General features: G+C 43.5%; 2 gene segments (V, D, J or C); both read right to left on the bottom strand.

The window, feature by feature from the left end:
- Positions 1–232: 232 nt before the first annotated feature.
- On the bottom strand, positions 233–732 carry LOC119264368 (the record flags this gene model as incomplete). The annotated part of the segment is given in 2 exon segments: positions 233–549; positions 675–732. Coding segments are annotated over 2 exon segments (366 nt in total), but the record flags the coding sequence as incomplete, so codon positions are not given.
- Positions 733–5,578: 4,846 nt separating this feature from the next.
- Positions 5,579–6,049, bottom strand: LOC119264377 (the record flags this gene model as incomplete). The annotated part of the segment is given in 2 exon segments: positions 5,579–5,886; positions 5,995–6,049. Coding segments are annotated over 2 exon segments (357 nt in total), but the record flags the coding sequence as incomplete, so codon positions are not given.
- Positions 6,050–12,615: the final 6,566 nt, after the last annotated feature.

Genomic DNA, 12,615 nt, shown 5'->3' with positions numbered 1-12,615 from the left:
ACAGCTAGTTCCAGACCTGTGGAGATCAGGAAATAAACCCCTAAAATCACAAAGCATTTCCAGTCTAATGAACAGAAGAACAAACTCCATCTAAAGTCCTGATTTCCACAGAGTGTGTTATTGTGTGTGTCCATCCTCCCCCTCAGCACCTGCAGTAGAGTCCAGCTGCAGCAGTGCAGTCTCTGTGCAGCTGGACTGAGGGGGGTTTTTGTACACCTACTAAACACTGTGGGAACACACCACCACTGTGATAACTCAGACAGTAATAATCTCCTGCATCTTCAGTCTGGACATTACTGATGGTCAGAGTGAAGTCAGATCCAGATCCACTCCCACTGAAACGATCTGGAATACCTGACTGTCTACTGGCAGCAGCATAGATCAGGAGTTTAGGAGCTTCTCCAGGTTTCTGCTGATACCAGGCTAGATAGTCATAGGTGCCACTTTTGTACACTGCACTGCTGGTTCTACAGCTGATGGTAACTGAGTCTCCTGGAGAAACAGTTTTCACTGCTGGAGTCTGAGTCACAGTCACCTGACCACTGGATCCTGAGAAAGTAAAAGAAAAAAGGATGAAAACATTAAAAGAAATATTATATAAAATGTAAAATACATCAAAATGTACATCAAACAGGACAGAAATTAATTTTCACAAAGGTGAAGGAGTGAGTGACCTTGAGTCCAGAGGGTGAGCGTCCAGATGAAGATGGAGACCAAAGTCATGGTTGCTGTGGGTGAAGTTTGTGGGGCAGCAGCTCTCAGTCATGAAGTGTTAAACTCACAGGACTATAAACACTAGCAGAGCACTGAAGCATGGGATGATCATGCAAAGTGGAGCCTCTATGGAAATCATCTTTCTTGATATATGAATGAATGAAATATTCCCTTAAACTAATAAATATATTTCTCCCTGTCTGGTCATCGTACTGTAACTGTATTATCAGCAAGTCTTTATTCATGTTATTCATATTATTCATAAATGTCATGTTTCTGATTCAGAGACTCTAAATCTCCAGAATCTAACAGCGACTTTCATTGACCTGAACACACTGATACGTTTCACAGGGGGCTTGTTGATTGACACTGAAGGTGCATCAGAAAACTGAGTCATTAATCTTCATTAAATCTGATTAGTTCAGCTGCTCAGTTACACAGACGCTTCCCCGTGTACTTGAGTTAAAGTCGACACCCCCAAGGTAAAATATTCCTCCAGTAAAAGTAGAAGTTCCTCCCTTTAGACCTCCACTTGAGTAAAAGTACTAAAGTATTTCCCTTCAAATGTACTTAAGTATAAAGTAAAAGTACTAAAAGAGTAATTCTGGCTCTGATGTCCTGTTATCATTTTTATAACCAGACTGGCTTCATGAACTCATTTCAGGTGAAAGTCCTCCAGCGTCTCTCTTGGTAAACCAGTCTTTTAATAGAACGTCATTAATTAGTGACGCTGACGTCTATTAAAATGATCAGAAGCACAAAACACTGAAGGTAAACAGTTTCCATCAGGGAGAACCGAGTGGCTCTGAAATCACTTTTTACACACAAGCAAAGTTTCAGTTTCAGATTTATTTACAACTTAGTTCCAAGTTTAAGTTGAATAAAAACTGGCTTTAAACTCAGGATCACAGATGAGCTCCTTTACTATGTTGATCTGTAGGCCTCTGTTCATAAACATAAACCAGCCCAAACTCATTTACTATAAAATGAAATGGTGTTTGTAGAAATTCAGAAAAAAGCCGCGTCAGTCTCGACTGCATATGTGGACATATTTCTATATTGAGCTCTATTTACACAAAGTTAGGTTAGTTCATCATTTATGTTGAACAGACTCTCCCAAAGTTTTACGCTGCTGCGCTGACGTTGAACCGCGTGCTGCACTGGGTCGGTCTGACCAACAGGTCAAAACCAGCTCTAAACAAAGTGACCGCTGGGCCCTGATTGGTGCTCTGGCTTTGCGCTTCTTTCGCTTTGACATGTGACGTTTTTATACACACAGAAACCAAAAGGAATGACAGATTTCTCAAAATGTAGGAGGAAAAAGTCGGATATTAGACTCTGAAATGTAGTGGAGTGAAAGGAGAAAGACGCCCAGAACGGAGAAACTTCAGTACAGATACACCAAAAATACTAAAGTACAGAAACTAATTACATTTACTCAGTTACTGTCCACCACTGTTGAGCTCTAATAGCTCTGTACTTTACTCCTTTTCAACGCTGTATTGGAGAATAATGTGTCTGGACTCTTCTGAGTGTCGCAGGTTCAGGAGAAACTCTTTTAATGCATATTTAATAAACCTGATATAAATATTCTGTTTTGATATAAATTCCACTTCTACACTTCATAATGAAAGCTGTTCTGATTGTCAGTGAACATCAGAGGCTTCATGCTGTTACACTGGGCTTTCACAGGCCAACTCCAACTCCAGCTTTCTGTGAATCTATTCTGTCTATTAATGACGTTTAAAGGACTCAGCTGTTCCGTTTCCCCAGGTTCTGCTGGTTCTCTCTACCCCTCCTGCCCCTCTCCCCTCCTATATTCCCCTGCATTCTTCCAAGGTATGAGAGCAGCAGGAGAAAGAGAGGGGAGGACAGGAGCAGCAGCATAAGTTTCTGGACGCAGTCAGAGTGAAGAACACAGCAGGGCAGGAACCGTACAGTATGTAAATGTAATGTATGGACTTGTTCTGCATGTATATCTAGTACATAATCCACCCAGACACACACAGCTGCAGCTATTTCAGCTCTAGATGGTAACAAGATCCAGATGTGGAGGAAAAAAGTGGTCACCAGTCCTGTTCTTGGAGAGAGACCTTCCTGGAGAGTTCACCTCCACACAGTCATTTAATTCAACATGTCCATTTAATTAGTCAGATCAGGTGCGCTGGATTTGGGCTGGAGCTGAGTTCTGCAGGAAGGTGGATCTCCAGCAGCAGAGCTGGTGAACGTAGATTTGAGGGACTCTGTATAAATAATGAAATCATTGTTACCTGAGTTTGCTAATGTTAGGTAGATTAACTTTAGGAGGATCAGTCAGTAAAGACAGCAGATTACTGCAGGGTGTTTTGGTGCTGACTGTGCTAAATCTAAATGATGTGGTTGGTTCTAGATTATAGCACAGTCAGGTTCACAGAACTAACAGGAGAACAGATCTAGATCTACAGGACTGCTCCCCTCATGCAAGTCAGACATTATAAAGTAGGAGACACTGGTTGGAAAGTGAATGGGAAAGTTCCTAATGCTCAACGTGGAGTCTATGTGTGGAGAAAGTCCTGCCCTTCAGTGAAAAGCTCTGATCCAGAGCGAGCAGGAAAATCCTTCTGCAGTATTTGGGCAGATGCTTTTTAGAAGGTTTATCTCAAATGAATTGTCTGGTAAAATGAATGTAATTAAAACAGTAACTGATCTCTTCTCATTCAAAGAGACAGGACGCTGGTCTTGACCGGAAATTTGTCAAGAGTGGACAGATTTTCTTATAAGGACTTTGTATCAGTGGACACAAGTGCTGTGAGTTGATCTCGAGGGAGTTTGGCTGAATTAAGCTGAACATCTGGTGAAAGAGGACGACTCAGGCCTGTTCATGTAGATCTGAGTTCCACCCCACTGCTCTCTCTCTCTCTCTCTCTCTCTCTCTCTCTCTCTCTCTCTCTCTCTCTGTCTCTCTCTCTCTCTCTCTCTCTCTCTCTCTCTGTCTCTCTCTCTCTCTCTCTGTCTCTCTCTCTCTCTGTCTCTCTCTCTGTCTCTCTCTCTGTCTCTCTCTCTCTCTGTCTCTCTCTCTGTCTCTCTCTCTCTCTCTCTCTCTCTCTCTCTCTCTCTCTCTCTCTCTGTCTCTCTCTCTCTCTGTCTCTCTCTCTGTCTCTCTCTCTGTCTCTCTCTCTCTCTATCTCTCTCTCTCTCTCTCTCTCTCTCTCTCTCTCTCTCTCTCTCTCTGTCTCTCTCTCTCTCTCTCTCTCTCTCTCTTTCTCTCTCTCTGTCTGACTGTTTACTGCTTAAAACTGCTTGCTTGTGTTCAGCTGGGTGGGCTGTGGGGGGCTGGTTTCACTTCTTCCTTTAGTGCCTCTGCCTCCAGGATGTGAGTCAGCTATCCTGATCTAACGGTCAGTGTATCAGAGTCACAGTGGTGTGTGGTTTAGTATCCTAAGCTGGTGTAAAAGAGACTCAGTTCAGAGTCTAATGTTGCTGATTAACAGACCTATGGAGTCTGAAATGGATCATGATGTGATGGTCCTGTAGAAGACCATGTAGAAGACTCCAGGATCAGTAGTGGGAGTTTTATTGATCAGTGTGGGAGGGTGGAGCTCCAGGAGGCTGCTGGGAGGGGCTGAGTTGGGCTGTGTCTCCCCCTGCTGGTCAGTCTGCCTGTCAGACTCCATGGTGGGTCACTCTGTCCAACAGCACACCAACTGCTGCTGACCACTGTGTCCATTAGGTCCAGTTAGACTCTTGGGAAGTTCTGCACTGTAGGAACACAGAACAACAGTGTAAGTCGTGTAGTGTGAAAGGTGTTGAGAGAGAAAGAGCAGCTTCAAATCAGACTCCAGTGAAAGTGTTGATACTTCAGTGAAATCATGACTGAAGTAGCAGTAAAAGTACAACTGGAGTAAAAAAGTATCAGATCTAAAATCTACTCAAGCTGTGAGTTTCTCTATAGAACTCAGTCCTGAACTGTGAGTTTCAGAGCTGGACCTCCAGTTCAGGTCATTAATGTCAAAACTCCATCATAAATAAATAAATAACAGGAACAGTGATCTGCTGTAGATGTTAAATGTTGAGTGGACGGGATTAATTTGGATTAAATCACATGAAAAAGTCTAGATTGTGAGATCAGCACCTCTAAGGGGTTTGTAATGTAATGTTAGCGCTAAGCTAACGGAGCTGCACATGAAGATTTTATAGCAGCTCTAATTAAATTAAACCCTGATCTTCAAAGCTTATAACAGACATAGTTTACATGTTTTTACTGCCTGTGTTTAAGTTTTAAAGGGACTTCAGTAAAGATCTGAACTTAATGGCTAAATCTGAATATTATTGAAGAGCCTGAATGTCATGTGACAAAAAAAACAGCTGATCTGAACTTGAAAACAACAATTAAACTAAAATTTCATTTGAAGTCCTTAATTTAGAGGAATTAAAACATTTAAGCTGTTTAATTATTTTAGGCTGAAGTGACAATTGTTATTACAGTCGACTGACCTCTGAATATGATCTCCTACTAAAAGCTGATGAGTCTGAGTTTGTTGAAGGACTTCTTCAGGGACTCCCTCTTTCTCAGGACTGAGAGAAACATCCATTTCATAATCTGTCCAGATCCTTATAATAAACTTTAGAATAAATGAGACTGGAGCTGAACTCTACAGCTAGTTCCAGACCTGTGGAGATCAGGAAATAAACCCCTAAAATCACAAAGCATTTCCAGTCTAATGAACAGAAGAACAAACTCCATCTAAAGTCCTGATTTCCACAGAGTGTGTTATTGTGTGTGTCCATCCTCCCCCTCAGCACCTGCAGTAGAGTCCAGCTGCAGCAGTGCAGTCTCTGTGCAGCTGGACTGAGGGGGTTTTTGTACACCTCCTAAACACTGTGGGAACACACCACCACTGTGATAACTCTGACAGTAATAATCTCCTGCATCTTCAGTCTGGACATTACTGATGGTCAGAGTGAAGTCAGATCCGGATCCACTGCCACTGAATCGAGCTGGAATACCTGACTGTCTACTGGTAGCAGTGTAGATCAGGAGTTTAGGGGCTTCTCCAGGTTTCTGCTGATACCAGGCTAAGTAGTTACCACCAAGAACGCTAGTGCTGGTTCTACAGCTGATGGTAACTGAGTCTCCTGGAGAAACAGTTTTCACTGCAGGAGTCTGAGTCACAGTCACCTGACCAGTAGATCCTGAGAAAATAAAATAAAATAAATAAAAATTCATTTCAAAACAAATATAGACATTTAAGGTTCATACTTTACATAATGAGTTTTACAAAAGTAAATTTTTACTTTTACCTTGAGTCCAGAGGGTGAGAGTCCAGATGAAGATGGAGACCAAAGTCATGGTTGCTGTGGGTGAAGTTTGTGGGGCAGCAGCTCTCAGTCATGAAGTGTTAAACTCACAGGACTATAAACACTAGCAGAGCACTGAAGCATGGGCTGATCATGCAAAGTGGAGCCTCTATGGAAATGGACTCACCAAACACCTCCATAATAAACACGTCTGATTATTTAGATCTGATTAAAAAGTATCAGCTCAGTTCTGTTCATTCAGTGCTAGACGTTCATTTCTAAAGCTCATCAATAGTTGATGAGTGTAGAAGAGCTCAGGGTGAACAGAGAGGAGTGATGGAGGTTTATGTATAATGACTTCACTGAAATGTAGCACTGTGGTTCTCTTTCAGTGGAGGAACCAAACTCACTGTGAAAAGAGACTTTTATTCTATTTAAACAGGAGATTCATTTAATCCCCTCATTATCAGCTGCAGATCATGATGACCAGCTGGTCTGAGGTCAGTGAGGTTCTCCTGGATGAAGACATTCACAGGTTTTAATGAGAGGTTTGAACTGTTTCTATGACACTTCATCTGATGGTAGTTAGATTAGGAGTTAGGAAAGTTCTAGTTGTTCCACTGTGGAAAGAGGAACCAGTGAATGTTCTCCAGTGCTAGAACGCATTAGTGCTGCTGCATAGTTTCCAGTTCTTTTGAGTTCAGTCTGAGTTCTTTACTGTGATGAATGGTGATGGTCAGTGTTGTTAGAGAGGGAGTTCAGCTGGAGATTCAGTGCAGTGCTGTGTGTTGATCTTGAGGGAGTTTGGCTGAATGAAGCTGAACATCTGGTGAAAGTGCTGCTCTATTCTGGGAGAAAGAGGACGACTCAGGCCTGTTCATGCAGATTTGAGTTCCACCCCACTGCTCTCTCTCTCTGTCTCTCTCTCTCTCTCTCTCTCTCTCTGTCTCTCTCTCTCTCTCTCTCTGTCTCTCTCCCTCTCTCTCTCTCTATCTCTCTCTCTCTCTCTCTCTTTCTCTGTCTGACTGTTTACTGCTTAAAACTGCTTGTTTGTGTTCAGCTGGGTGGGCTGTGGGGGGGCTGGTTTCACTTCTTCCTTTAGTGCTGCTGATGACCATCAGTGTGTCAGTCAAATAATAACCTGTTTTATTTCTACAGCACCTTTATTAAACTCAAAGCAGGTAACAGTGAAACAGAACAAGTGCAGAAACAAACAGAAAGAGCTCTAACATACAGGAGAAGAGCATCAGCTCCATCTGAATGAACATGTAAAGGGAGGTAAAGCACTGAGTGAACAGGGGGGTTTGAGTTGTGTGTTAAAGACAGAGATAGAGGGGAGTTCCAGAGGTTTTGAGCTGTTCCACTAAATCAAATATGACACCCTGATTATGATCAGATTGTGAGGGTTTTATCTGAACTCATCAAGATCAACATACTTTCAGAGAGGGAGGTGATACAAGTATTAGGGTAATAATTAGAACATCAGTTTTATTTGTGTTGAATTTAAGTAAATTAGAGCTTAACCAAATCTTAACATCACAGATACAGGTACTTAGAAAGGGAGTTAATATAGATTTGGATATCAGAAATGTAACAATGAACACATAATCCATGAATATGACTGTTGGAAAGCATATAAACTATGAAGACAGGGGGGCCCATAACAGAACCCTGGGGAACACCCGGAGTATCAGGAGCAGTGGGGGATTTGTGTTGCTGTATAGTGAAGAGCAGAGATGAATATTAACTAGTTATATTTCCTCAACAGTTCCATGTATTAAAATACAGGTGATTTGTTTTCTCCTGACTGTTTTCAAGTTATAATACTTTCATTTCCACTCAGGAAGAGTAATCTACTTTTTACTGAGTTATTCATATTTACTTCATGATTTATGTGTTAAATTCCATTTTAGCTCATTGGTGATCTCTGTACTGCTTTGTGATCGGTCACATCTCTTTGAAGTCAGAGTCCATGGTGGGTCACTCTGTCTAACAGCTCATCACCTGCTATTGACCACTGTTTCCATCAGGTCCAGTTAGACTCTTGGGAAGTTCTGCACTGTAGGAACACAGAACAACAGTGTAAGTCGTGTAGTATGAAAGGTGTTGGGAGTGAAAGAGCAGCTTCAAATCAGACTCCAGTGAAAGTGTTGATACTTCAGTGAAATAATGACTAAAGTACTATGAAAAGTACAATTTTAGAGATTATTTTCTCCAAAAGATCCCAGAAAGGTGTTACTAAATAAACTTCTTATGCATTTTGTGGTAAAATAAAATGCTAATGCCCCAAAATGAGAGGTGTGAGCAGCAGCAGACCAGCCCAATAATGATTAATGCAGAAACCCTCTACATCACTCTGTGAAAGGCTTTAGTTTATCTTATCAACAGCTCTGGCGATGCTAGTGCCCATAAGGGGTTTGTAATGTTATGTTAGCACCAAGCTAACAGTGGTGCATGTTAATATTATATGGAACATCTTCCTTAAACAGACCTTCCAAGCTTATAACAGACATTCTGTCTACATATTTTAACTGTGTTTCTGTTTTACAGGGACTTCTTCAGTAAAGATCTGACCTGAACCTGTATCTCTGTAATGTTATTGGAGGAGCCTGTTATCACTTCTGTTCAGTTTCAGTGACGTAGTTTCCTGTTCCAGACCTACAGTGATGGTATTTTTATCATTCCTATAACTAACTTTGATTATTTGATTAAAAAAAGGAATTTGTAGTTTTAAATGAATTCTATATTTTGAATAAAATTAATATAAATAGTTCATTATTTTGCTATTTTGGAAAGGCTTTTGACGGCATTTGACCTACACAAGCAGAGAATAAATGACTTTATGTAACTGATGTTTACAGTGACAGTTTATGTGTATAAAAATTAAAATCTTTTAAACCGGAATTTTTTTTTAAAAGAATGCAGTTCTTTTAACTGGACCTTGGCTGACCAGCTTGACAGATAATAATTCCATTATGAATTCATCCGATTTACGTGTAACTGCTTAGTACTCACCCTGTAAAGATCATCTCCTACTAAAAGCTGATGAGTTTGGCTGAATGAAGCTGAACATCTGGTGAAAGTGCTGCTCTATTCTGGGAGAAAGAGGACGACTCAGGCGTGTTCATGCAGATCTGAGTTCCACCCCACTGCTCTCTCTCTCTCTCTCTCTCTGTCTCTCTCTCTCTGTCTGACTGTTTACTGCTTAAAACTGCTTGTTTGAGTTCAGCTGGGTGGGCTGTGGGGGGGCTGGTTTCACTTCTTCCTTTAGTGCTGCCTCGTAGTCGTAGTGTCTCGTCCCTCATTAAACTCATCAGGTAATTCTAAAGCCCTTCATGGGTTTAGTCCAGTGGGCTGGACTAAGACTACAAAAGTATGACGACTGTAGAGCGTTCAGGGCTGGAGCTGAGAACCAGTGTGAGGAACCTTTGAGAATAAACTACTGAACTGTCAGGCAGGTAAAGGACTGTGAGAGGAGAGATCCACTGATGCTGCTCCAAAGCCTTTATTTCTCCAAGCTGAGAACTTTCCACCACAGCACAGCAGCTCACGGCTCAGAGCTCCACTCATTCATTAGTTTGTGTGGTCTGAAATAAACTAGAGTGGAATAAACAGCACAGCAGTTTAAGTAGTCTAGAGAATTAACTCCTCCCCTTCAAGCAGTAATGAAGTCCACACTACTGTTTAAGACTCATCACAGGCTTTAACTACAAGTCCACCATCTCCAACCTCTCTGTTTAACTTACAGAGACTTGAAACTTGAATTTCAAGTTCAAGTTCAAAGTGTTTATAGTCATATGTACAGAGGAAACAGGTTTCCTTATATACAATGAAAAGCTTACTTTGCTCCTCGCTAAGAATGCCAGATATAACATTAAAAATACAAAAGAGTATATATACAACCATATATATTAAATCAAGAAATAACGCAATGTATAAATTACAATGGTACATGATTGATTTGATGAGGAACATGATTATCTGCAGCAGAAATGAGTAGTAAAGTGCAATAGTGCAATTGTAAACATGTGCTACAGTTAAAGTGACAGTAGGTGCAGGTTATTCCTGAGGAAAGAGTTCTTTACCAGTGGGGTACACATCACACGTCTGTACCTAAGTCTGGCAGACCGAAGTGTGAATAGTTATTTCTGGTTCAGAACTCTGATTGCAGTGGGGAAGAAGGAGTTCTTTAGTCTGGAGGTCTTGCACATCATACTCCTATACCTCCGGCCTGAGGGCAGAGGTTTGAACAGACCGTGCTGGGGGTGGGTGGGGTCTTTGATGATGGAGGCAGCCTTCCTTTGGACTCTATGGTTGTAAATGTTCAGTGCAGTGGAGAATTGGTGATCTTCTCTGCAGTCTTCACCACTCTCTGTAGGCATTTACGATCCATCACGGTCAAGCTGCCGTACCACACGGTGATGCAGCTGGTCAGGAGGCTCTCAATGATGCAGTTGTAGAAGTTGCTGAGGATCACCGGAGACATCCCAAACTTCCTCAGCCTCCTCAGGAAGTACAGCCGCTGTTGAGCCTTTCTGACTAGCTGCTTGGTGTTCAGTGACCATGTGAGGTCTTCACTGATGTGGACGCCCAGGTATTTAAAGCTGCTCACCCTCTCCACCTCGAGCTCCCGGATGAAAAGTGGCCGATGAGGTCTCCTTTCCTTCCTCATGTCCACTATCAGCTCCTTTGTCTTGTCCGTGTTGAGGGTGAGGTTGTTATCATCACACCATGACACCAGTCTGGTCACCTCCCTCCTGTAGGCTGCTTCATCTCCACCAGTGATACATCCTATCACTGCTGTGTCGTCAGCAAACTTCAGGATGATGTTGTCCTTGTGGGAGGCGACGCAGCCCTGTGGAGTGCCGATGTAGGTGGTGATGCTGTCTGAAGTCCTGTTGCTGATCCTGACAGACTGGCGCCTGCCAGTCAGAAAGTCCAAAAGCCAGTCACAGAGGGTGGGGTGCAGGCCGAGTGTGGAGAGTTTGTGGGTGAGTTTGTGTGGGATGACCGTATTGAAGGCTGAGCTGTAGTCAACAAAGAGCATCCTGATGTAGGAGTCTTTGTTTTCCAGGTGGGAGAGGGAGTAGTGAAGGGCAGCAGCGACTGCATCCGAGGTGGATCTGTTGTGACGGTAGGTGTACTGCAGGGGGTCCAGCGTGTCCGGTATGCTGTCTTGGATGTGGGCCAGCACCACTCTCTCAAAGCACTTCATAATGATTGGAGTGAGTGCTACTGGTCTGTACTCATTCAGGCTGGTGGGGGGGCTCTTCTTAGGAATGGGGACAATGACTGTCCTTTTGTAGCAGGTGGGAACAATGCTCTGGCTGAGAGAGAGATTGAAAATGGAGGTCAGTACATTAGCCAGCTCGTTCACACATGCTCTGAGGGCCCGCCCAGGAATCTTGTCTGGTCATGGTGCCTTGCGGGGGTTGATCTTTCTCAGAGCTCTGCAGACCTGGCCTGTTGATACTGACAGGGGGGGGCAGGGGTTGTGTGGGCTGAGTGTGGGTGAACCTCCCGGTGCTAGTGCTGGAGGTTTCGAAACGGGTGTAGAAGGTGATGAGGTCGTCCGGTAGGCTGTCTGTGGAGCTGATGTTGCTGGTGATGGTCCTGTATTCTGTGATGTGTTGTAGGCCTTGCCACATCTGCCTGGAGTCAGCAGTGGAGTAGAAGCCATCCAGTTTCTCTCTGTACTGCCTCTTGGCTGCTGTGATGACTTTCCTCAGTCTGTACTTCGTAGCTTTGTACTCTGTCTCATTGCCTGATCTGTATGCAAGAGAGCGAGCATGGAGCATGTGTCGTACCTGACTGTTAATCCTGGGCTTCTGGTTGGGGAACCTCTTCACTTGTGTGGTGGGCACGATGTTATCCACACACGTGCTGATGTAACCAGACACGTGTTCAGCATATTCCTGAATGCTGACAGAAGAGTTCCCCGTAGTGGCTGCAGCTTTAAACACATCCCAGTCTGTCGTAGCAAAACAGTCCTGCAGTATGCTCTCAGTCTCCGGAGACCATACTTGAACCGTTTTGGTAACCGGATGTGTTTGTTTCAGCCTTTGTCTGTAAGCCGGGTACATGAACAAGGAGATGTGGTCTGAGAGTCCAAAGTGGGGGCGGGGTGCAGCCCTGTATGCACCGCGTACATTACTGTACACGTGATCCAGGATGTTTTTGTCACGAGTTGGAACGTCCACGTGTTGGAAGTATTTCGGAAATACAGTCCGTAAGTTGCACTGGTTGAAATCACCGGCAATGATAAAAAAGGATGCTCCTCCATTGTTGAAGCGGCTGACTGTAGCTGTGGTCGCAAGGTAGTTGGTGCTTGTCGGGGCGGTAATCCTCGAACCCGGTGGTGGACACCCCAGGTGAGAGATGCTGTCAAGCTGAAGAAGGAGTCCTACCGGACATGGTTGGCCTGTAGGACACCAGAGGCAGCTGGCAGGTATCGACAGGCCAAGCAATCTGCGGCTTCAGTCGTTGCCAAGGCAAAAACCCGGGTGAGGGAAGAGTTCGGTGAGGCCTTGGAAAGTGACTTTAAGTTGGCTCCAAAAAGATTCTGGCAAACTGTCAGGCGACTCAGAAGGGGAAAGCAGTGTGCCACTAGCACTGTATATAGTG

This window comes from Pygocentrus nattereri, chromosome 11, assembly GCF_015220715.1.
Source record: "Pygocentrus nattereri isolate fPygNat1 chromosome 11, fPygNat1.pri, whole genome shotgun sequence".
In the NCBI taxonomy this organism is placed as follows: domain Eukaryota; kingdom Metazoa; phylum Chordata; class Actinopteri; order Characiformes; family Serrasalmidae; genus Pygocentrus; species Pygocentrus nattereri.
This window is presented reverse-complemented; position numbering and strand designations above follow the sequence as displayed.